This window comes from Musa acuminata, chromosome BXJ2-4, assembly GCF_036884655.1.
Source record: "Musa acuminata AAA Group cultivar baxijiao chromosome BXJ2-4, Cavendish_Baxijiao_AAA, whole genome shotgun sequence".
NCBI lineage: Eukaryota > Viridiplantae > Streptophyta > Magnoliopsida > Zingiberales > Musaceae > Musa > Musa acuminata.
Window position 1 is genome coordinate 5,502,798 of NC_088341.1, and position 23,686 is coordinate 5,526,483.

The 23,686-nt window shown below is 38.2% G+C and overlaps 3 protein-coding genes across 6 annotated transcripts; all 3 read right to left on the reverse strand.

Moving 5' to 3' along the window:
* Positions 1 to 3,513: 3,513 nt before the first annotated feature.
* LOC103980870 (transcription repressor OFP12-like) lies at positions 3,514 to 4,465 on the reverse strand. The gene has a single exon (XM_009397395.3). The coding sequence runs from the start codon at positions 4,428 to 4,430 to the stop codon at positions 3,786 to 3,788; it is 645 nt and encodes a 214-aa protein (XP_009395670.2). The 5' UTR covers positions 4,431 to 4,465; the 3' UTR covers positions 3,514 to 3,785.
* Positions 4,466 to 11,427: 6,962 nt separating this feature from the next.
* LOC108951175 (late embryogenesis abundant protein D-34-like) lies at positions 11,428 to 12,987 on the reverse strand. The gene has a single exon (XM_065103163.1). The coding sequence runs from the start codon at positions 12,283 to 12,285 to the stop codon at positions 11,797 to 11,799; it is 489 nt and encodes a 162-aa protein (XP_064959235.1). The 5' UTR covers positions 12,286 to 12,987; the 3' UTR covers positions 11,428 to 11,796.
* A 148-nt stretch (positions 12,988 to 13,135) lies between these two features.
* LOC135582412 (uncharacterized) lies at positions 13,136 to 21,310 on the reverse strand. Of its 4 annotated transcripts, none has more exons than XM_065103160.1 (8): positions 21,086 to 21,310; positions 17,108 to 17,260; positions 16,553 to 16,612; positions 16,367 to 16,438; positions 16,119 to 16,208; positions 14,202 to 15,592; positions 13,670 to 13,822; positions 13,136 to 13,594 (listed from the first exon to the last, which is right to left on the reverse strand). In XM_065103160.1, the coding sequence occupies exons 6-8, from the start codon at positions 14,844 to 14,846 to the stop codon at positions 13,337 to 13,339; spliced, it is 1,056 nt and encodes a 351-aa protein (XP_064959232.1). In that variant the 5' UTR covers positions 14,847 to 15,592; positions 16,119 to 16,208; positions 16,367 to 16,438; positions 16,553 to 16,612; positions 17,108 to 17,260; positions 21,086 to 21,310; the 3' UTR covers positions 13,136 to 13,336. The 4 variants fall into 4 exon arrangements, with proteins under 4 accessions (XP_064959232.1, XP_064959231.1, XP_064959234.1 ...); XM_065103159.1 differs by lacking the exon at positions 21,086 to 21,310 and adding an exon at positions 20,145 to 21,050; XM_065103162.1 differs by lacking the exons at positions 13,136 to 13,594; positions 13,670 to 13,822 and having other exon boundaries at positions 15,342 to 15,592; positions 21,086 to 21,295.
* Positions 21,311 to 23,686: the final 2,376 nt, after the last annotated feature.

A 23,686-nucleotide genomic window follows, 5' to 3' on the forward strand; every position in this document is an offset into this window, starting at 1 on the left:
ACACGGTTGTCGACCATGGAAGGACTGGCGCTGTATGCCCTCTAAATCCTGGGATTTAGCTGCATCTCCACCCTGAGATGATGATATTGTTCTTGCGAAGAATCAAGTTCGAGTGAACACCATGGAAATCAAGGACCGAGTCAAGAACCATTTTATCTTCGTAGGATCCACCACGGATGTGATGCTGCAGTCATGCTTATTCGATCTTGTCATCACCACTAGTTAAGGACCGAGTCGATAATCCCTTTTTGCTCCTCTGCATCAGCAATCATTTTATCCGATCTTGTCAGGAGAAAAACACCTTCGACGTGAAAACATTGGAGAGGATGAATATTTAATTACTGTGAGGAAACAAACGCTGAATAACCATGGAAAGTAAAGACAGCGAGAAAAAGCCATCTCTCAAGCTTAGCAGCAATACGGACTCCACCACCACATGCTTCCTTGTCGAGATAAACCGGTGGGGTTCTTTCCGTCTACTGAGAATTTACACAGCAAAGAAACTAGCAAGATGGTCAGTGACTAAACTATTTAACCCGAGACAGAAAAGGGAGGCAGTAAAAGCTGCAACATGTCAGGCTGGATTCTCCCATTTGTTGGCTATCTGCAGGAAGACGTGAGCAAAAACTAATTTGTTCTTGTCTATTCCATTTATGTTTCGAGTGGACAACAGGACAAGTCCCCAAAGCCAAGTAGTGGTCATGTCAGACAATAAAAACTCGAAACCATTAGAGTTAGTAGAAGTCTTTACGTTATGTAAAAGATGATACTCTTTCAAAGATAATAAGATAGATATTTATACTCTTAATTGCTGTAATTTTATTTTCTAATTCGATCTTTTTTTTTTGTTTCTCCAATAAACACTTCCTCCAATGCTCATTGAATCGAGACATGCTTCCAACTGGATAAAGGGAATCAAATTATCTCGTTGCTTCCATCTCTTACGTGTGAACAAAAAAGATCACATCGTAAATATAGGAAAATATTAATCTCAATCTACGGGCGTGAACAAATCGCTCCACTATGCTTTTCTGACTCGATTGCCATTGGCCGAATGAACTCCACTAGCTTCTCTTGTTCCAAGTGTGAATCATCCGCCGTCCCATTAGATTTTGTCGGGAGGGTCTGGATTTGGTCTTCTGAAATCGCATGTAGTCGAAGGTTTCGAAACTGTGTTGGGCAGTGGTGATGCCAAACGTTTTTTAACATTTTTAGTAATCGATCCCTGATTAATGAATGAAGTGTAACCCACATATTCGTTGTCATTAATTATTTTAGAATATTATTATATAACTCATTATTTTAATCCCAATTAAACATGTAATATAGGAAAGATTAGCAACCTTATAGCTAAATATATTGTTTTTATTCGTGGGAGGTTTGGAGTCGCTTATGTCTATGTTTCAAATTGAAATCTAAAAAAATTAAGAAATTTGATTGGAGGTCATACAAAAATTATATTGGGAATACATCTCAATAAGTTAATTTGAGTTCAGATGATTCAATTAAATATGAGTATGTTTGGGAACACATTTAAAATATGTATATAAAGTCCAATGCACATCTCAAATGTGAATTGATTTTTTATAATTTTTTTTAAATTACATCTAGCCTAAATATTGTATTGGAAGTGCTCAAATGCTAATGCTATATTAAGATAGTAGTAACATTTCACTATTTATAGGATACTAATATATTTTTTTTTAATTTTGAAAGTACCTTATGATTTTATCAAAAATTTTAAAATTATCAAAATATATTGTGGTTATCTGACATGGGGGGTTTGGAGTTGTTAATGTCTACTTCAATATGTTTCAAATTGAGGTATTGAAAAAATAAGGAATTTGATTTAAGATCATATAAAAACCATATTGGGAGTGCATATCTAATAAGACTCTTTCAATACTTAAGTTAGTATGAGTTCAAAAGATTCAATCAAATATAGGTTTGTTTGGAAACACACTCAAAATATGCCTAGAAGGCCTAATGCACATCTCAAATGTGACTGCTATGTTAAGGTATTGGAAATACTTAAATGTGAATGCTATGTGAAGGTAGTATTAGTATTTTACTATTTATGAGATGCTAATATAATTTTTTAAAATTTAAAAGTACTATATGATTTTATCATTTTTAAAAATTATTTTTTATATTTATTTATATGAATATGTTTTTATTTATTGTATATTTAGGCCATATGAAAATTTTATACGATTACATTATTTATTTATTTATTTTTGAATAAATATTAAAAAGAATAAATTTATCATAAAATATTCAATTGATTTTTGAGATATAATTTTAGCAAACAAAACTTATGTCAATGTATATTTAAAATATAATTTTCATCTATTATCTACCCAGCACTCAAAATATTTCACAATTGGACATTCACTCAAAACCTTTTTTCAACTGTATATTAAAAATATAATTATGTTCCTAGACACAGCATTAGTCAGAGAATATATATTGTTAAGAATATTTTGCTTTGTCAAAAAAAAAATCTGTTGTTAAGAATATATTTAGGGTTCTTTTTTTATGTTATAATACGCGATGGACTAAGCTTATAATAAACATCAAGAATAATTATACCGTCAACGAAATTATATATCAAAATTATGTAAAGTAACAACATGTGTATGTATATTTGACGAATGAATTGTAAAATATTTTTATCACTCATATTAGAAAATTAGATATTATAATTGATGGGGTAAAGTTGACTCTACGGATCCAGCCACGTTAATTTTGTGGGTTGAAATGACACTACAGTAGGAAGAATCGTGATGGTTATTCACAATTCCAAGAGCTTAAATATGTTCTAATGTATATTATATTATATTGATGCTGGAATAAATGCAGTTATATTTTTCTCCCACATATTTAGACTCTTATGGCCGAAAGATGTGAAATATTAGCCGTCCTTTAATAATACAAAACCTGCAACAAATAATAGTATTAACCATTTAGTTCGATGAGGATATCAAAAAATTATTATTATTATTATTATTATTATTAAAGATGAGTGGCAAAGATAGATTCAAACTTAAGATTTTATAATAAATTATTAAGATATATTTTTTAATCTTTATCTCCATGAAATATATTTTTCAAAACTTAATTGATATGTATTATTATTATTATTATTATTATTATTATTATTATTATTATTATTATTATTATTATTATTATTTTGCTTATGCCAGAATATGCTGCACAGCATCATCATCGGTTGCAGTGCACTTAGTCCCATTGACTTAAACACAGTCTTTGGCTGTGCCCACCACCACCACCACCACCACCACTACCACCACCGCAACTCAACTCCACCGCCACTACCTTCTCAGTTGAGTCCACGCGTAACCCACCCAATCTATCATTCTTGTCCACCATTTAATCTGTCAGTCTGACTACAACGAATGCAACCGCACCCGTTAACCCCACCAATCATATCAACTTTTTCTTCCTTGGAAGAAGATTCCACGGAACTCTTTAAGCTCCCAAAAGAAGAGATGAGCAAAATGGAAGTCCATCTCAAATAATACATCGGATCACGGAGTACAATATCATGTTACAGAATTAGCTGTCAATTTCGTGCATGATCGACAGTAGTGATCTTAAAATTGTATGTCAAAAATATGCACAAAATTAGTGAATACTATAAAAAACGAAAACATAAGCGAAATAACACATACAGAAACAGGAAACAGAAACAAAAAAAGGTCGCCGTTAGAGGTATGAGCGCAAGACAACGGCCTGCAAACCGCGTGATCCGCTTCGCCAAGTCAGGCGTCGCCGGGGGCGCCTTTGGCGGAGGCGAGGGTGAGGAGCAGGTCGGCGAAGGCGCTGATGATGTACTTGTGGGCGTGCTTCCGGTTGAGGGCGAGGTAGCAGAGGAGGAGATCGTGGAGGTGGGCGCTGTGGGCGCCGGCGTCGAGGCCCAGCGCCGCCACCATCTCCTCCATCGACCGCCGGAAGTCCCAGTACGGGTCGGGCGAGTAGGTGGGCACGGCCACCCCCGCGCCCACCCCTACGGTGACCGCCGCGGAGTCCACGATGGAGTTGGACAGGCCGGGAGAAGCCGGCAGCAGGCGGCGCGACGCGATGGCGGTGGAGAGGTCGCGCTCGGAGGGGCAGGAGCCACCGGCGTCGGCATCGTCAGGGGCGTCGCAAGAGGATGAGAAGGAGGAGCCGGCGGCGGCGGCGGCGGCGGCGGGGGAAGAGAGGGTGAGCGCGAGGGTCTCGGTGTCGGACCCGGGGTCATACAGGGAATTAAAGTTCTTGAAGGCAACGGAGGACGCACAAGAGGAGGAGGATGAGCAGCAGGTGGTGGCGGCGGCGGCGCGGGCGTCCAGGGAAATCGGGAGAGGGGCAGAATGGGAAGGGCGGCGGTGGCCGGAGAAGCAACTGTACAAGCTATCGCCAAACATCTCTTCTTCCTCTGTCCTCCCTGGAATGTAAGCAAATACCGAACCATGTAAAGCGAAGTGGGAGTCGCCGTAATATTTATAGAACCGCGGAGATAAATAACACACGATCCAATTCGATGGACGGATGGGATTCACTTACAGCAAAAAATGGGCGGCGGATCATGTTCCTTAGGAAAAGTTCTCGATTACGGTCCCACGAGTTACACGAATACAGAGAGAGAGAGAGAGAGAATAATTTCGTGGCACATTTTGCACGGGATGAGATCAAATCTGAGGAGGCCATATATGCAGTGTGTAGTAAGATTGCATCCAGTCATTAATTGTCGGCATCTTCATGTCTGCCATGTTTCATGGAGATGCTTCAGATGCAGCGCATGCTATGAAAGTAAAAATTCGGTAGGATATGATCTCTCTCCAATTTTGTTAGGTATGATTTCCAAACGATTGTTTCATCATCAGTGTCACACCATATTTAGCTAAATTATCTAACTATATAGTAATTTTAGCTAAATTAACCTATACGAAATTATATGTAGTTTCACGTAGCCACCAATATATTCTCATAAAAACAACCATTATAGATGCATTTTGGATCCACGTATGTTGTGAGAAGCTCAAAATGCAAGTTCAGAGTCCCATCAAGTGGATCTTGGTACTGTTAAAGGAATGAGGGATGGGAGTTGGGCAGTCATCTCCGTCTACAGTAATGAAGGTATATTTATTTAATTAAAGCTATTTATGATTCTACAACTGTACCAATTTTTTTGTTTTCTTAAATCAATCATAATATTAAATTCCATCATATACACAGGCAAGAAAACCGTGATTGACACCGGACCTACCTTTTCCTGGTTACTGAGTTGTGCAATTAGAAGGTTTCTCTTCCTCAGAAACATGCTCGATGAGTGGACTCCTACGTTGTAATCATAATGCATCGGTTAAGCCCGACAAATTAATTTTAGTGGATTCATCGTACCACCAAGTGAGCTTCAACGTGATAATTAGCCTTTTAGAGGACAGCACAAACCTCATATGACTTGAGGATGGATGGAATCTGTTGTTAGATAAAGTTATTTTCTTGGTGGGATCTGTGTTTTCCATCTAGTACATGAAAACATGGATTGTTAACAAGTTTCTGACCGTTGGATGATAATTTGACGGTCGAGATACATGACTTGATGGATGATGGATTCGGTCAAACCGTTGACATCTTAATTCTGAAAACAATAGATCCTTGTCTCAGTGTTCTACGTTTTTCTCGCTGAAGCAAACATTCACAAGCACAAAAATCACCAGTTCTCCATGCACATCCAATTTTTGTGGTTAATATATGACTCTTTTAACAGGAAGATGAAGACATCCATCGATCAGATGATGCGAACGAAGAAATACCAACAGATTATGGACTAATTTAACGTCTCATACAGTAGTGTAATGCATGAGGTGGAAATGTACGTCTAAAGGAAGGTTTCAAGTCTGTGGCTCATATGGTTGATGGCAGCTTACTGAAACGTGATCCTTGCCCAGTGGGAACCGCAGTTTCTGGGACCGAAATGTTTTTACTTTTCTGTAGTGTGTTTCCTCATCGATTCTCTCGTCATTTTAAGCTCTATCTATGCTCATTCTCCGCTGGCCCAAAAATCCTCTATCGAATCTGTCCTTCACGTCCTTAACACCTCCTCCCAACAAAGGTTCTGACAATTTTTGTTTCTGAACACCTTAACATCTTCCTACGAGAGGATAAAATGATGACAACAGAAAATATCAGAGCCGGAAAAGCCAACACTGACGCTACCTATGAGCTTGGAGTAAGTAGTAGCAGAGAGTGAAAACGCAAGGTGCAATATATATACAGATCTAATATGAGCAAGATCCGTGATTCGCGGTTGGATGGATCACTTGATCCACGTTACCATCATTTCGGTTTCTACAGAAGCTCCATTTCCTTAATGCACAGCTTCGTACGACGAGAGATTCGCCTGCTTTGGCTGCTCGTGAGCTCGCCATTCCAGCTCCTCCAAAAGAAGGAACAGTGGGTGGGTGGGTGAGTGAATGAGTGAGAGGTCGTCGGTTATAGAAGCCTCCCCACCGGCCAAACCGCCAACACCGAGCTCAGTCTCTGTCTCCCACCGCGACAGTAATCTCAGAGACAACCTCCGTGAGTTTTGACTGTATGCGTTGGGGGAGAAGCAGCAGTAGCATCTCACAAAAGTTGATGCTCCATTGCTCCTACGTACGTGACTGCAGTTCGGAGCTTGTATGCATCTGTCCACTACTCCCTCACAAAATGAGCAGTCAGATAAGGATCAAAAGGCATCTGTGAAGTATTGACTGGCCTGGTCCCTGCTGCTCGCGTCTTATCGCTGTCTAACTACTGCTGCCGCCATGTCTCATTTGCAAGGGGAGACAGTGTGGCTTTGGAGGATTGCTCGCTTACTTTTCTGAAGGGTCGTTTTAGGCCGTGGTACGTGTGTTAGGCGCGGACGAGCTTGCAGCGTTACATGCATGTTAGTTGCAGGAGGCGCTCGGGGATCTGCTAGTTGAAGACAATGACAAGTGAGTGTGCTTGTTGGTTGACCGACAGTCCTCAACAGTGGCTATCGATGATTGTCACGTTGCGCTGCGTTGTGTTCATTAATGATGCACTGACGTTGTGATCCCTCTCAGAATCCGCAGTTCAGATCCCATTTCCAAACATGGAGTTCGGAAACGACACCTCCTCTCTCCACCCTCCCTCCCTCCTCTCTTCACATCTTGATGACGAACCCTAGAATGGAAGAGATATGCGTCCTGTTCAAAAGAATTCTATATTCTTTACACTCGCAAGAAAGACTTTTTATTTCTGCAAGAAAAAGATAATTAAAATATACCTAACAAAACTCTTGATTACAACCAACAGTAAAATCGATTTCTTCTTGATCCGGTGCGGTGATGCACAGTCCATCACCTCACAGTCATGGTGGGTGGGTTCATCTCATGTTGGCAGGTGATTGAGATGTAAGACAAACTTGCAGGATTGGGATGAGGATTGATAGGAACTGGACGAAGAGCTGCAAATATGAGAGGAACATAACTCTTTTCTTTATCCTCTATGACCAGTATATAAATTTGGATCCATTAGGTAAGCATTCAACAATCATAGCAAAATTGTACATTTCTTTTTTGTTTTGTTCTACAAGTAGTAAAAACGGGTACAGATTGACTTGTTTTGACAGACCAAACTTAGCTCCAACACCGAAGTCGTCGCCTTAAATTAAGAGATCAGGAAACGGATCCCTGAATTCTAGTGGAGGTAATTTGGTATCACTTTCGAATTTGAATCTTACTAATAATAGACCCACAATTTCTTTGTAAAGTTGTTGATTTATTTTTTATAGAATGATTCATTGATCATCACGAGAGTCATTTGACCAAACTGCTCATCATTTTTGTGTCATGCTCTATTCTATATATTTTGTGACGATCTGTCATAACAATAAATATTTTTTCATGATAAAATTTTCATAAATAAGTAGTTATTATTAACAACAAATATTTGATCATGTCAATTATATGTTAATGATGAAAAACTACGAGAAAGTGGTGAGGATAAGTAAGATTAAATAGAGTGTAGTGTCCTCCATTATCTACCTTCTCCATTGACTACTACTATTGAAGTCTACAATATTCCAATCAATTTTGTAGTATTCCGTGTACTATATGAGTTGTTTTCTTCATGCATGCATGATGGGAGCTGGTAGCTTGATCGATTTGCCAAGACTGTAATAACACGATTCCCAAACATGATCAAGAGATTTGTTTCAGTATATAGATATCCCCAACACTACATTTTTATTTCATTCGAATCCTATATATCTGATGATGATGCAGGCGATTTTATGCTTTTGGTCGGGCTTCCTTTGTTAGACCTCATCGAGTTGTTTATATCAAATTAACTTATCACCATTACTATGGTTATTCATCATATGGTCTAATTTGATTACAGCAATAGGAAATGGGAATGCAACAGTAAATTAATCAATATAATATAATATTTTAATAGGTTAATTACATATTACTCCTTATACTTAGATTCTATTAACATTGTGGTCCATATATTTAAAAAATTTATATTGAGATTCCTATAGTTTTAAAAGTGAAATAAATAGACATTATCTATCCTACCATTATCGACCGCATTAATGAAAAACACAACACATGACACCACATGTTCAACATATGGGATGTTGAAATTATCTTTTTTTTAATAAAGTCATTGGAAATGAAAGAAACATTAAAATTATTTGTTTACTCATCATTTTTGTATCGATCATATAGTGTCATGTGTATTATTTTTTGTTAATACAACTGACGACATTATGATAAATAGAGTTATTTGTTTCATTTTCAGATTTATGAGGATCTCAATATAAATTTTTTAAGTACAAAAATCATAACACTAATATGGTCCAGGTAGAATATGTAATATATAATTAGTCCTCTCTTAATACATATAATCCTAATAAATTTGACATTATTGATTCGACTTCTTTTTCTTTGTCTCATTCATTTGACAATAAGTGAATATATATATATATATATATATATATATATATATATATATATATATATATATATATATATAAGCTTGTAATGTGGATCATAACATATCATGTTCATCCTTTCGGAACAATGTCTAGAAGAGTCACTAAAAAGAGGAATCTTGAGATGACTATTAAGATCCTATAGGGTTTCCCATCTAACAATGACTGGGAATATAAAAGGAAGAAATCATTTTCTAATCACCGTTGTCTCTCTTTGGGCCATATTGTTGCACATGAAAGTATAATTAAATATTTTTTTGGTGTACGAATGTGCGTGATGATGGACGATTGTGTCTACTACTCTATGTTATTTTATCTAATAACATAGCCTACAAATGGCTAAGATTCGTACGATCCACACTAAACATTCACAATGCTCTTAGAGAGGAAATGCTTGATTTAGGGACACTCCAACGAAGCAAAAAGGCCTCGGTAGCCGATACCGATTGATATATCCGGAAAGAGACACCTATAGGAATATTCATCTTCCCTTAGGTCTTCTCAAAAGAAAAGATTCATCTTCCATTAGATCTCCTTAAAATAAATCAATATAAAAATTAAGATTAATAATAATGAGAATCAATATGGACGACGATGTTAGCTTAATTTGTCTCACCAAAATACGATTGGTGTAGTCGATTAAATTTCTTTATGATCATATTTTTTTAGCTATAATCAGAATCACATATATATTCATCTCGACTATGATAAAAAGAGAAAATAGTGGATGATTATCAACAACTAAATTAGAGATTATCTTATAATAAGAAAATAAGCTAGATGAGCTCATAGCAAAAATAGATGTTAGATAGGTATATAAAGATTATGATGAGGACAATTTTTTAATCCTATTTCAATCTTTGTATTGCATTTTCTTGATAGACATTAGATAGATATGAAAAGAATTTTTCTTTTTTTAAAATCTTTGTAACTCAAAAACTTGAAATAAACTCAACAATAAATGAGAATAATAGTTGGAACTAAACCATACCAACCATTGCATGCATTTGAAAGACAAAAAAGAACCAATTTAATATAGTTATAAGTACACATGAAAAAAGAGTAATTGAATCGGATCAACCAATTTAATATAGTTATAAGTACAGATGATTAAACAAGCGAGTTGAATAGGCCCAAAGTCCAAAAAATTTATGGTCTCAATATGACTGACCAATCTCATATAAATATGCCTATAACAGAATGCGTAGTACATATTTTAATATGTAATTGATAATAGATCGCGTATGTTGATAATAGATCGCAAATATAGAAGAATATTATATACAAATTGATTTTGAGTTTACTAACTATATTAGGTGTCCAAATAAGTTATGTTAATGCATATACATGACTTATATTTTATCAATCAGAAAACAATAATCATTGATAAGGAATATATAATCAATCCATCATCACTTGCTACGTAAGCATCATGTAAGGCACATGAGAGAAAGATACCTAGAGGATAGGATTCCAATGAATAGTTTGTGTTAGTTATCAATTGTCTTTCCTATGAAATATTCATAGAAATATTCCTAGAAATATAAGGGGTAGTTTGGATCGGTTATAAATTGTCTCATCTTTGAAATATTCATAAGAATATTCTCGAGAAAGAACAACTAAGGTCGATTACAAATTGTCTCCTCGCAAACCCTATGAAATATACTCTCTTCAAGATCAGAAATAAAAACACACTCTCAACTTCAAATAAGAGGCACAATTTAGATATGGAGAAATTGATCTCAGGACTAACTTAAACATCGGAAAGACAAGCTCGAGAAACCTCTCACGATTTTGATTTTGTATAGGTGACACTTAGGGAGAATGTATTGTCTACTTTGAATGGCTTTACGCACGTGGATCATAGCGACGTCGTACTGACAATGACGACAACGATAATTTTTACTCAACAATGATAAATAATAATCTTGATATATCCCCTTATATTATTTCTTTTTATATAAAATAATTTGAATGGTACTACCTTTTAGTGAAGTTTTCGATATGATATCCGTGTTAAAAAAAAATATTCGAGTTGAATTAAAAGAAGAGAAATGTATTAGATTAGCATTAAGTGATGAAAGAATTAGTTAACGTAGCTTGCAACTTAAAAAGGAAACAAATATGTATAAAATAAAGATATTAACGAATGAGATTAGTCTTACCTGACTAAGTTATGAAAGAGTCAAACTATATGCGGCTCATTTAAAACAACTTAAGGTTATGAACTATATATAGATCTTATCCCTCATAATAATTCTAACAATTGGTTGCATGGAGAAATGCAATCGACACCCACACGTTCGACATTATCAGTCTAATGCTCAATTCAATTCGAGATCTTTCATAAGGGTTAAAATTAGATTTATAAAGATACAAAATATTTCGAGGAATATTCTGCTCTTCGGCTCATGTTGACATAAGTTTGGTTCTTGCATATGTTGGCCATGGAGTAGGATGACAAGTGTGTGATCTCGATGAGAAGAGGCCCTAACGCAGCTCATGAGACTTAAGGCCCGTGCTTGCCCAATGAACTCCATATTTGATTCAGTAACCCCAAATTTTTATTGCGGCGGACAAATAATGGGCATTCAGCGACGGATAAATGAGTCCTATTATCGGCAAGAAGGAAAAGAAATTTCCAAGATTTACGATTGGTTGATCGATTTCAATGGTCGCAGCAGCTAATAAGAGAAACCATTCGGTGGAGAACGATGATCTTATTTCGCTGGGCAACGAATGAGATCGCAGGGAGGCAGGCAGTAGCTACGGAGCGCAAAGCATCAAGGCTCTTCATTGGACCGCGCTACGGCGGCGATGGAATCCGCTACACCGCCGGGGCACCGGCGCAACTCGGGGTTGTTCCGCATCTCCGCCCTCACCACCCGCTCGGCGTTCCCCCTCCATATATATATATATATATATATATATATATATATATATATATATATATATATATATATTGTTGAAGTTGAGCCTCGAGCATCGGCCAGTCGTCCCTGCAACACCAAGGAACAACACGCATATGTGGTAGGGTGATCGATCGATGCTACCTGCAGGACGTCGCGCAGCTTCGTCTTGTCTTCGTCACGAGACGCACGGGCGTTGAGAATGGCAGCACTCTGCCCGGCGGCTGCCATGCCGCCTCGCAAGACAGTCTTGAGCCCCGTCGCGGCCGACTCGGCCGCCTCGATCACCGCGGCGTCGCTCATCTCGACCGGTTTGTCCCCCGCTGCCCTTGCTGCCGCCTCTAGTGCCTCCCCGATGGTCATCTTGTCCGTCCATGTCGATAATCCACCGAGTCCTTGGCCCCTTTCCTCACCTTGGCCGCCGCCTGCTGCGCGGCCATCTCCGGCTCCAGCGTTGACCACATACTGACCCACAGCCTATCGCCCAACATGATCAGGTATGGTCTCTGTAATAGTTTCAGATAGATACGGCGATCTGCACCTACTTGGCCGGCGACAAACTCGGTCACGAGGCGTTGGCCGGTGCAGCCAGGGATCTCGGTCTGGGTGACGGACACGCCCTGGTTGGCCGGGGTGGGGCTGAACTGGTTGTGTGGCCGATGAGGCCACGCTGCTTGTTGCGCATGGCAGCGGACTCCATGACGGAGGCGGGGCCACCCTTGGGGGTCACCCCCGGGCCTTGTTCTCGGAGGCGTGCATCATGGCCGCGTCCCCGGGGGCGATGGCCTGGCCGGCGAGCTCCCCGGAAACGGGAAACACGTCGCCATACCTTATGGGTTGGTCGTCCGGCCTTCTTTGTTGTTCTTGGCTCATGTTGCAGGACACAGATCAGAGGCTACAAACTCGGTGAGGGTTTTCGTCCATCTGTGTGTGGTCTGTTTATATAGAGGGCAAGTGAACGGAGGAGGTCAGCACACAAGACGGATCATTGTTACGTGTTGCTCTGGGAAAGGGGTAAGGACTACTAGAACAGGAGATCCGGCGAGGCTCTGGGAGTGGAGAAACACGTGTCGTGCCGTTGGGACTCCGGCGAAGAGGTTCCAATCTTCTGATCCATCGACAGTTGACGAGTTCTTGTCGATCGACCTCACCATTCCAATGCAGAAATATCTATTTACTTCTCATTTACGAGCACAGCGAACAGGAAATAATCAAATACTGAGTTGACACTCGTTGAATTTGGTGATTTCCATGGGTTGTAAATGAATACGTTCTTTCTCATACTCATACATTTTGAAGCTTCAGGCTATTGTCAGCGCGACATGCTAACAAATCCAGAATCAAGATGACAATACTACAGATGAGACAAGTATAAGAACAAACAAAGATATGTTGGCATCAAACCGGGATTTTCTTAGGTTGGGGGCGTCAACTGTTCCTCTGGTCGCCAGAATGACTGCTTCCAGAGCTGCTTCGTGTTCTTCACGATTGTCGCTCTCAGCACCTCCCATGCTATTGGAATCAATCTTGGTCTCTGAAGCAAAGGATTCCTCTGGTACTCCAAGACCCAGGTGTTTGCATCCAGACGTACTGCCGATGACCTCCACTTCTCATAAATCCATGAGCTGTTGTAGCTTGTTCTTGTGGTGGATACCAGCTTCCCATCGGACCACTGATTGTAGATTCACGTTAGCTACAGAACACAAAGAAGAAGAAGCTCAAACTGGGGAAGCTAATTATTTGGTACCTCAATTATGTTGCCCGATAAAAGCGTCAGTGATCGAGGAGAAGCTCCAGCTGAAAGCAGACCTGCGGTCCGTAGTGGGCTTCCCCAAACATTCACTTCCTCTGCTATTGATTTGTACACCACACATCTCCATTGGAAGAAGAAATTGCCACCCTGCAACTAAAATCTTGTTACTAAAACATACCCAGCGATAATAAGGTTAAACGAGAAACAATGGGATGTGTTGAGCTGCGTCAGGCTTCTAATGTTAAACATCAAAAGAACAGTAACATTGCTTTATTGGAGTAGTGATTTGCCATCAGAGCTTCACAAGTCTGCAATAGTGTAGCGTTGTCACTTCAATCAAAAGAGCACAAGAAAGGAACCTAAATCCTTTAGTATTATGGTATGTTGAATTATTTAGAGGACAATTTAATGAACAAAGTTCTGAATTATGAAAAGTAAGAATTTTTTGCAAGGGATTCATATCCAAGAAAGAAGGAGATGTAAAAGTAGATAGAAGAAAACAAGATTCAAGAATATGAGAGAATACCGGATTCATTTCCCAGAAAGAATCAACAGAACTGCAATTAGAAGCTCTTCCTCCTACCAATTTCTCCATCCTCTGCTGCAAAAGCTGCAATGTCCCCTTCAAATCATTTCTGAGTACTCGGCATTCCTCCCCAGCCCGAGATACCACCTCCGGCGTGAGCTTAGAGCCGAAATCTTTCATAATTACCGCTGATAAACCCATGTCGGCCGCCCACAGCAAGAACAAGCCAACAAGAATCCTGACCGCCCGGCAGCTGAGGCCCCAAGATTCCTCCTTCTCGGCGACCGCCTTCGCTGCCGGCCTAGATCTTGTCCAAGACTCGATAACCGGCGTCGAAGGAGGGGTAACAGTGGATCCTGTCTCCGGCGACGTCGGAGGGCTCCCGGCAACGAACGGTGACGGCGTTGGCCTGGAGACGGAGAGCTTCGTGACGGACGTCAGGATTGAGCCTCCGGAAGGGATGAGGTCGCGGGTGGCGTCGATGCTGGCGAGACAGATGTCGCAGTGGCAGTTGGTGTCCTTGCGGCAGCCGGGGAAGTAGCTGCTGTCGCTGCCGCGTCTCTCCGAGCGGTCTCGAGCAGCGGAGACCGCCGGCCGGATCCTCGACGATGCTGTTTCCGGGGTTAGCGTCACCAGAGCCTTCATCGGTGTCCTCGCTCTTTCCTCTTCTTCTTCTTCTTCTTCTTCTTCTCTAGAGGGGCGCTGTTCTTCTTGAGTTCTTTAATTGGGAGAAGGACGCGGTGGCAGTATTTGAAATTTAAATTCCACCAACGGTAACCGAGCACGAGGGTTTCTTGGTAGCTATACAAGTGGTCACGTGACCAAACGGCCAACATCTTCTATTGAAGCTGTCACCTGGAATTGGTCGTATAAGAAAGCGAATTTTTTGGATTTAAGATTAGTATATAATTTTTTGGATTTAAGGTGTATAATTTAAATATAAAGAATTAACAGAAAAAAAGACCGACTTTGCATGAAGATATATGTGATTTTATTAGAAAATCTTAAGATGCTCTCTCTAAGCCAATCCATGCCTTCATGTCACCGTAGGGCGGTACATATGCCATCATCTCAAACCTGTGAGAGAAGAATGCATTGCAGACAAACATTTTTGCCCTCTAATATCTGACCTCTATATCATATTTAAACCCTTGGCTACATTTCTCCTTAAAAGGAAAGCTTTCCAAGTGTCTAAAAATTCACTTCAGGAGTGTATGAATGTCCTATAAAAGTGGGAGATATTGAATATCTCCAAATATATCATTATATTTCAATACACTAGCTATAAGTAATTGTATGTTCACTGAGAGAGATTGCAATTTACGGAGCTGCAGGTCCAGATGCACCTTCGGGAGATGCTGCCGGTGGACTCCCTTCTCCGCCAGAGCTCGCTGCAGAACATCAACATTGAGCTAATTAGAAGATGTGCAAGCTGGTGAGTACATTGGGCTTTATTTTGTAGCATAGATAAACATGAATTAACTGTCTACAAATAAAATCTATGTTAGCAAGAAGCAGAGTCTGTGTTGTGTGCCCCGGATGTACCGAGGAAGCTAGATCTAGACAATCATATGTCCCTGACCTTTGCTAAAGCCCTCCTCTCAAATGAACATTGTAGATCTAGATTTTGACAATAGTAGATACAATCTTTACTAGTATGGTACAAGCCTATAAATATAGAATCATAACTTGAATTATATATCTTTTAAATGCTATCAACAGCCACATTTTACTTATTAGAAAGCAAACCAGCTTATTGAGATTATGAGATAGAACATTGATCAAAGCAAAATATTTATTGTAACTGGGCAATAGCATAGCAAAAGGGACATTAACAAGAAATCAATGGATGAAATAAATTTACTGTTCCAATATTAGAACCAATGAAAGACAGCAGAAACGGAAACTAGGAGTTACGTGAGTCCTTTGAATGGTTGTCAGCTGGTGGTGTCTTGACATCCGATTCATTGTCTATTGTACCATCTCGGCAATCAGCACATTCATCCGCTAAAGACATAATAAAAGGCTATGATTATACAAGTATATTCTTTAACATATTCCATTTTTGAAGCAAAGTGAAAAGCCTTAACCATTTCCACATGATTGTAGAAGGCTCGGAAAGTCACCACTTTATGTTTTCACCTTTTAGAACTTCGAAGACATACCTTTTCCTTCGACCAAACTTCTGGTTGCAAATTCGAGAGCGCTTCTTGGTAACCTTGCCATTCGAGACATGTCTACATAACATGACATGTACCGTTAGGTATTTATAAATATGCTGGTAAGATCGATAAAGCATTGAAGGTCACCACTTCATTTTTTTGCATTTCAAAGGAACATCAGATGCATACCTTCCTTTTGGAGTGAACTCGTGGCTGCAAAATTGAGATCTCCTCCTGGTGACCTTGCCACTCCAGACATATATACAGAGCAAGACATGTATTATTAGGTATTTACATAAATTCACCACTTCCTTTTTTCACTTTAAAGGAACATCAGAGACATATATTCCTTTTAAATTCAACTTGTGGATGCAAATTTGAGAGCTTTCTTGGTAACCTTGCCATTCTAGACATGTATGAATAGGCATTTACAAATGTGCTGGTAATATCAATAGAAGATTCTCAATGGTCCAGGAAAACAAGTGTAATGACTAATGAGAACCTAAAATGGTATAAATTGATAGAACAAGTCGCTTGTTTTTTATGGGGTATTACAAACAATTTACAGCTTAGCTAACTTTCTTTAGGAATATAGACAAAAACCACATTTAGTTATCAGAACCAAATATCATCACACATCTAGTTGAAGCATGAAACAGTTTCTAAAAAAGAACATATTGGAAAATGTAGTTCATAACTGAAGCAACACCAAATAAATGGTAAGATTAGGGATGGATTGGTTACAGTAGGGATGACTGATATTGGTGTCGGCAATCCCAGAAGCGACCATAAGCTGAGATTGGACTTCTCCAACCTCAGTGCTGAGGCAGCAATTAATGCCTCGCAGCTTGTGGCAGCATAAGTACTGCAGTGCCGAAGGGGTCTGACCAGTGTAACCTACATAGCAGAGATGAATTGTCATATGCTGTTTTGTTTAGTTTAGGTTAAATTTTCATTTGAAATAACAGAAGATGGTAAGTAGCAACAAGGTTAGTTGGTATATTTGATGAAATTTAAATGGCAATCTCAAATTTTGTATGGGTAAAGATCTCATTTAGGGTTATTTTCAAAAGCAGAGTTTTCCCATATATTTCTCTCTGTATTGTGATTCCTTTTTCTTTGTCTTTCCTTATCAAATTGTATTCATTGGTACACTTTCCTTAACTGTATGACATTAATGAAATCATGAAGTCAATTGAAATCTATGTAATTAAGAAATCAAAATTAGAGGATAAAGATTCAAACTAGATAAATTTAACTTTCACTTAACTTGAAATTCAACTTCTTAATATTCTTCCAAATAGTATTTTAATTTTATTTAATTTTATTCTTAATTATCTCATTATACTTAAAGTAATCAAATTCAGACAACCTTCTATCAGGAAGGAAAGGAATAAGCAACCATGTCACTTATCAAAACCTGGAATACACATTTGCCATTCAGTTTGGAAAATTAATATAAAAGGAAACCTTAGATTGTTCAACTAAGTAAAAAGGTAAAAAATAAGAAGGCTTTTCCCCATTAAAAGACCATTACTCAACATATACAATGAGTGAAATTGGTATTAACAGTAATCTTTTCTATGTTATATTTTTAGAAGACATTGGTGAAAAGCACGGATATAAATTATGATAAACATAAAATTCTGAAACATTATGATTTCTCTATTCTGAAATGAGAGCATTAGTTTAAACATTCCAATGTTTTTCTTTTAATTTTGACAACTGATTTATATCCATGATTTCTGTGCAAAGAAGATGTTATTTGCTTAGTATGGACTATATTATTATTCATTTATAAAAAAAAATTAAGCCCCATCAGAAGCAATAAAATGAAAGATATTGAAAACCTGCATGCAATCTCAAAATGAAGACCCCTCTGCTTTTCTATGTTCCCAATTGATAGTTGAGTGGTAACCAGCAAATGAATTTTTAAATTTAGAAACCACAAAATACAGAAATAATGCTTAAATTTTAATTTTCCATAGGCATTTCTTAGTGACTACTTTTTCCCTTATTTGCTCTTGATTAATGCTTTTCTTCTTTGATGTTTTAAAGGTCATTACTCATTACTTTTTGCAACAGTTAGCATCAGGTGAATACAATGTAAGGAAAATCATGTCACCATTAACATGATTGAAGATGGCCTTGGCATTAGAAACATACAAATTTCCAAGTTTGAGTTGCAGGTTATGCTTAACAAGCAATATTTAAGTCAATAGAGTGGCATTTGGACTATGGTATGGTTTTGCCCTGGTGTTTTGAAATTCCTACTAAGATTAGCTGGTGTTGGAGACTATTTTTAAATTCGATGAAAGAACTTATGTCTAGATTTAAAAATCAATGAATGTTAGTTACTACAAAATGAAAAGCAATTTACGATTTAGATACTGTTCAAAGTAACACTATTGCATCAAAATTTTTCTTCTGAACAAGCATGTGTCTATCTCAGAACAATGTGAATGCTCCATCATTGTTCTTGAACATTTAAAGATATAAAATTTATCTAGATGATTTTGACTGAAAATTTGTCACATTGTGCTTTTGCTTACGAAATATTAGCAAAGACTAACAACAGATACAGAATATCAAAACTAATGATTGGGGAAATCTTAATAATGGCAAAATCCATATACTTAATCAGAATTAGAAGTATGCCTTAAATTGTCAAGGTAATAGTAATCAAACTATCTTCAGATTGAAGTCTTTGACAAAATAATATATAAGAAAAAGTAAGAGAAGGATCAGAATGAATCTGAAGGTGCAATTCATTGTTCTAAGGTGTATTCCTCGTTTTTGATCAAGAACACCATCCCAAGATAAAATCGGGGATTGTCTGTCTCTGTGCACATGAAGATGTATGATGTGGATGCCGATCCATCACCATCAATAGAAAACAAAATAAAATACATAAATGAATAGTAAGTAGGAAACACAAGATTGCAATTCCTAACAAACAGAGAAAGAGAAGAAAAATGCAACAGAGGCTATCAATGAGAGCATGGGAAGTCATGTCCATTCATGATATGTCCTACATTCATCCATGACATGAGAAAGTGGGACTGTGAGGAGCAAGGGGTCTCCACATACCTAAGGACTCTATCTAGGTAATGTGATAAGAAATAATTACTTTTAATCAAAGAAATAAAACGAAAAAAATTGATTTTTTTTTAACAAGATAAGGTACAATCACTTTACTTTTTTTACTTTAATGGAACATCAGAGATATGTCATCTTTTTGAACTGAACCTGTGGATGCAGCTCTGAGAGATGGTGACTCTTCCACTATAAACATATCTAAGTGTGGCAAATAATGCAATTTAAATGACACTTGAATTCTGTGCAGGCAAAGATCTCAGTTAACATTACTCTAAAACAGACCTTCGCTTATCCCTTATCTCTTTCTTCTCTGTTTTTGTATTTCCTTTTGTCCGTCTTCTTCTACTTCCTAAAGATCTCAGTTAACATTACTCTAAAACAGACCTTCGCTTATCCTTTATCTCTTTCTTCTCTGTTTTTGTATTTCCTTTTATCTGTCTTCTTCTACTTCCTTCATCCCTTTCTCCATTCAAACAGACCAGAGGACAAGAATTCCTTCGATATACACCCCATATCTTCTCATGAAAATCTGAGGCAACACGCCTCTTCACAGAAAATATGTAAACCACAAATGAAACAGAACATGCCCTGATAAAAACTGCTAAAGAATCAAAAGTATAGCTCTTAATTGTCCAGACTGCGACCACAAACAACAGATTGACTTAGGAAGAGGCTCACTTACCGCCACTATGATCATCGCCGGCTGCGTTAGTGAGGCCAGAGATAACCTTGAGCTGCGGAGGTTGGGCTTCGGAAGCCGAGGTGCCATCAGAGCGGCGATGCGAGCAGCAAAAGTAGGTCGGCGACGGAAAGAATTCTCCGGAGATATGCCCTCCGCAACAAGCGTTGGGGAACACGATTGCAGTTAGGATTAGAGGGAACATCAGATAAACCAAGGCAGATGTATCCATGGGTTACAAAGGAGGGAGGAGGGAGGCAGAGAGGCCGAGAGGAAACCCGAGGGCAAAGGTACGCTAGCCGAGGACGAGTTCCATCGACATGTTTTGATGCATCACATTAGGGTACGGCGGCACGGTGGGCACCTGACGAATCCTTCACCCCACCACGAAGACAGCATGCAGACGCATGGCCGCGTGCGACCGAGGAGGGCAAACACCTTAATTTACAAACGCACCCCCTCCATGACTGGTGTATTACGAGCAATTGTTGTCGTCTCCATATGATCCGATAATTATTTTCTATCGAACGACAACAACTCGTAATGTTCATCGACTACATAAATCTTTTTTGATTCAAGGTAAATAAATAAATAAATATCTTTAATTAATTAAAATTATATCCTTCATATCCTTCCTTTATAAATATGCGCTTATTAATGGTGTGACAAAGTTGGGTTTTATCGCCTTGAGAACAGACACGGTGACTCGGTCTTCGGGCCTTAGCCCAACCAATAGGCCCTCTAGCTTGCCTTTGGTTTGTCTTTTTCTCCTCATTTTGGAGAAATACATGAGCTGTACCTTAGACTGAGGGAGCACCAAATTCGCAGTGATCGAAAGCAAGTTATATGGAGAAAGCGAGAGAGCACCGAACACATCGGGATAAGAAGAATGCTAGAAAATCAAAATCATTTTTCTTGATCGCTCAAATTGTAGAGATGCATACCAGCAGGAACTAATAGCAGCAAAGGCCACATCGAAGACGAATCCTTGCAATGACGACGGCAGGTGTCGTTGGCTCCCGTAATCTGTAAAGACTGGGCCTTTCCGGCCGTAAGAGGCGACCACCGCGGAGAGCAGAAGGAAGGAAATGCGAGAAACAGGTGGGTCGCCATACGCGCGGGGCGGCGCGAGGAGTGGCTTAGAAGCCTCTGTAGGCGATCACCAAAGCTGGGCTTTTCTAGCTCGGTTGTGCGGTGGCGTGGGCATGTGACAGCAAAAGTATGCGTTGACCTGAGACACGACGCCAAAAGAATCTCTCTTGGCTCGTGAAGCCAAAAAGCCTGACAGGAAGCTTTGCTGGAACAGTCTTTGATTCCCCTCTTCGAATTCTCTTTCAATGTTCAATTGCGTGATCTTTTTGTTATAGAAGAACGACTACAAATTCATTTTTCAGTGGTTAACACCATGGTAACTACTAACTCGATGAGGGGAAAAACAGATGAATTCATAGCCTAATTTCTAATTTTCTATGGAGTCTATTCGATGAGAACGAAATCAGATTTCGTAACTCTCGATCCAGACCTATAACTATAGTCAACAAAAGGTCAAGTTATAATAGCATAATTATATATTATCTCATGTACTTAGACTCCTTTAGTATCACAATTCTTAAACTTAAAAAATTTATATTAAGATTACTCTAAATATGAAAGTGAAATATTTAATCCTGTTTACTTTAATGTTATCAGTTTTACCGATTGAAGATACAACATGTATAGAAATGATACAAAAATGATGAGCAAAAATATAATTTTAATGTCTCAATTATATTTTTTTGTTATGCTCTAAGGTTTTTTAGTCAATTGTTGTGACGTTGGTGGATTATAGTATTATTGGGAGTCGTGTGTGGCTATTGTGATGGTGATTGATTTTGTTGATGTCAATTCGAATAGTGATAATCGAGGTTGAAGCAATAATAATGACAATTTGATGATGGTAATGATAAATCTCAAGAATGTAAGGAGGAAGAGGAAAGATAATAACGATGGAAAGCAATGGAAGAAAAGGAAGAGGACGAGCATAATGGTGTCACGAGAGATAGCATCGTTGTGACTATCATCCTTTTGTCACTATCATCCTACGAGGTAAGAGAAGGAAGAGGAGAGTAAGTGGCGACGACGCCATCTACGACTTCTTGTTGAGGGAAGAGAAGGGAGAGCGATTATCTCTTCTTTCTCATCTCATCTCTCAGTGACCCCGCATGAAACCGCAGAAGCTGGAGATAACATCATCATTGTTTTCCCTCCTCTTGCGATTATTTTCTCACCTTTTATCTCATCTTATGCTATCTCTCTTTCTCTTCTTCCTTCTGCTCCCCCATAGTAAGCTGCAGAAGTCGGAGATAATATTGTCATTGTTCTCCCGCCTCTTTCTCCTCCCCCAAGAAATCGCAGATAGCACCGTAATACTTCCTTCTCCTCTCCATCACGAGATGATAGTACATAGTTTCCTCTTTATATGTTAAGTCATAACAACTCATATTTCTTCTTATTTTTCTGTCTTTCGTGGTCTTAAAACAAATCAACTTTTTTTTTCATTTCCTTCTCTCGTTTTTATCTGTTAAGGAATGCTTTTAACTTGATCAAAGGCCGATGGACAGCATGTTCCTACATGCTGATGGCATGGGTCACCGAGATGATCGATATTGGCCGGACCATCACTAGTTTTTTTCTGGGGGAAAAGCGAGCAGGGAAGGGCAATTTGTGATGCGTGCATTACTACCCATGCTTTTTACCTCGAAGCTTCCTTTCGGGATGGCAGTGAACGGAGCTGGCGACCGGAGCAGTGGCAAGTTGAAGTGTTCATCCCATCGGTCATTCTCACGTTCGCAAAAGAGATTCAGCTACTGCGAACTCTCTACGTTTGCGTGCAATCTGTCATAAAAATCATGATTATATTATCATTATATATAAAATTTAAATATGAAAAATTAAAATTAATAGATAAAATTTTTGATGTATAATTTTTGATATAATTTTAAAAATTGTATTATAAATAATAATAATAATAATAATAATAATAATAATAATAATAATAATAATAATAATAATAATAATCAAATAAAAATTATAAAAATATTATACTTGTTTAAAATTATACTATAAAATAATATATTATTCTGAAATTAAATATAATACAAAATAATAATTTTTAATAAATCATAAAAATAATCTGTATTATTTATAATATATAAAAAAAATATTAATAATTTAATATTAAATAATAATATATCAATTTATTATGAAACTCATGTATTAGAAAAATAATAATAATTGTATACAATAAACAAAATCATGAATCTATGCAACATATCTCGATGACATATATAACGGTTTGATAACAAAGATATGCATCTTACTTGATGATGTACTCTCTCAAAAGTAGATGGAAAAAACTCATATCATACTCTCAATAGCTAATAGAATGATATTTCTTACTCACTTAGGTGTAGATATGTTCATCTCAATAGCGAATAGAAGAATCATCTAATTGTTATGTTTGATGGTCTACTAATCCTCAAAGGGAATCGCTCTCCCTACCCTTG

What these genes read in the sequence shown, in the direction of transcription:
- LOC103980870 (XM_009397395.3), bottom strand. Translation starts at nt 4,430, where the DNA reads ATGTTTGGCGATAGCTTGTACAGTTGCTTCTCCGGCCACCGCCGCCCT.
- LOC108951175 (XM_065103163.1), bottom strand. Translation starts at nt 12,285, where the DNA reads ATGACCATCGGGGAGGCACTAGAGGCGGCAGCAAGGGCAGCGGGGGAC.
- LOC135582412 (XM_065103160.1), bottom strand. Translation starts at nt 14,846, where the DNA reads ATGAAGGCTCTGGTGACGCTAACCCCGGAAACAGCATCGTCGAGGATC. An exon ending in CTTTCTGGGAAATGAATCCG is followed by an intron (nt 13,823 to 14,201) that starts GTATTCTCTCAT and finishes TTTTAGTTGCAG; the next exon opens with GGTGGCAATTTCTTCTTCCA. An exon ending in TATCGGGCAACATAATTGAG is followed by an intron (nt 13,595 to 13,669) that starts GTACCAAATAAT and finishes ATCTACAATCAG; the next exon opens with TGGTCCGATGGGAAGCTGGT.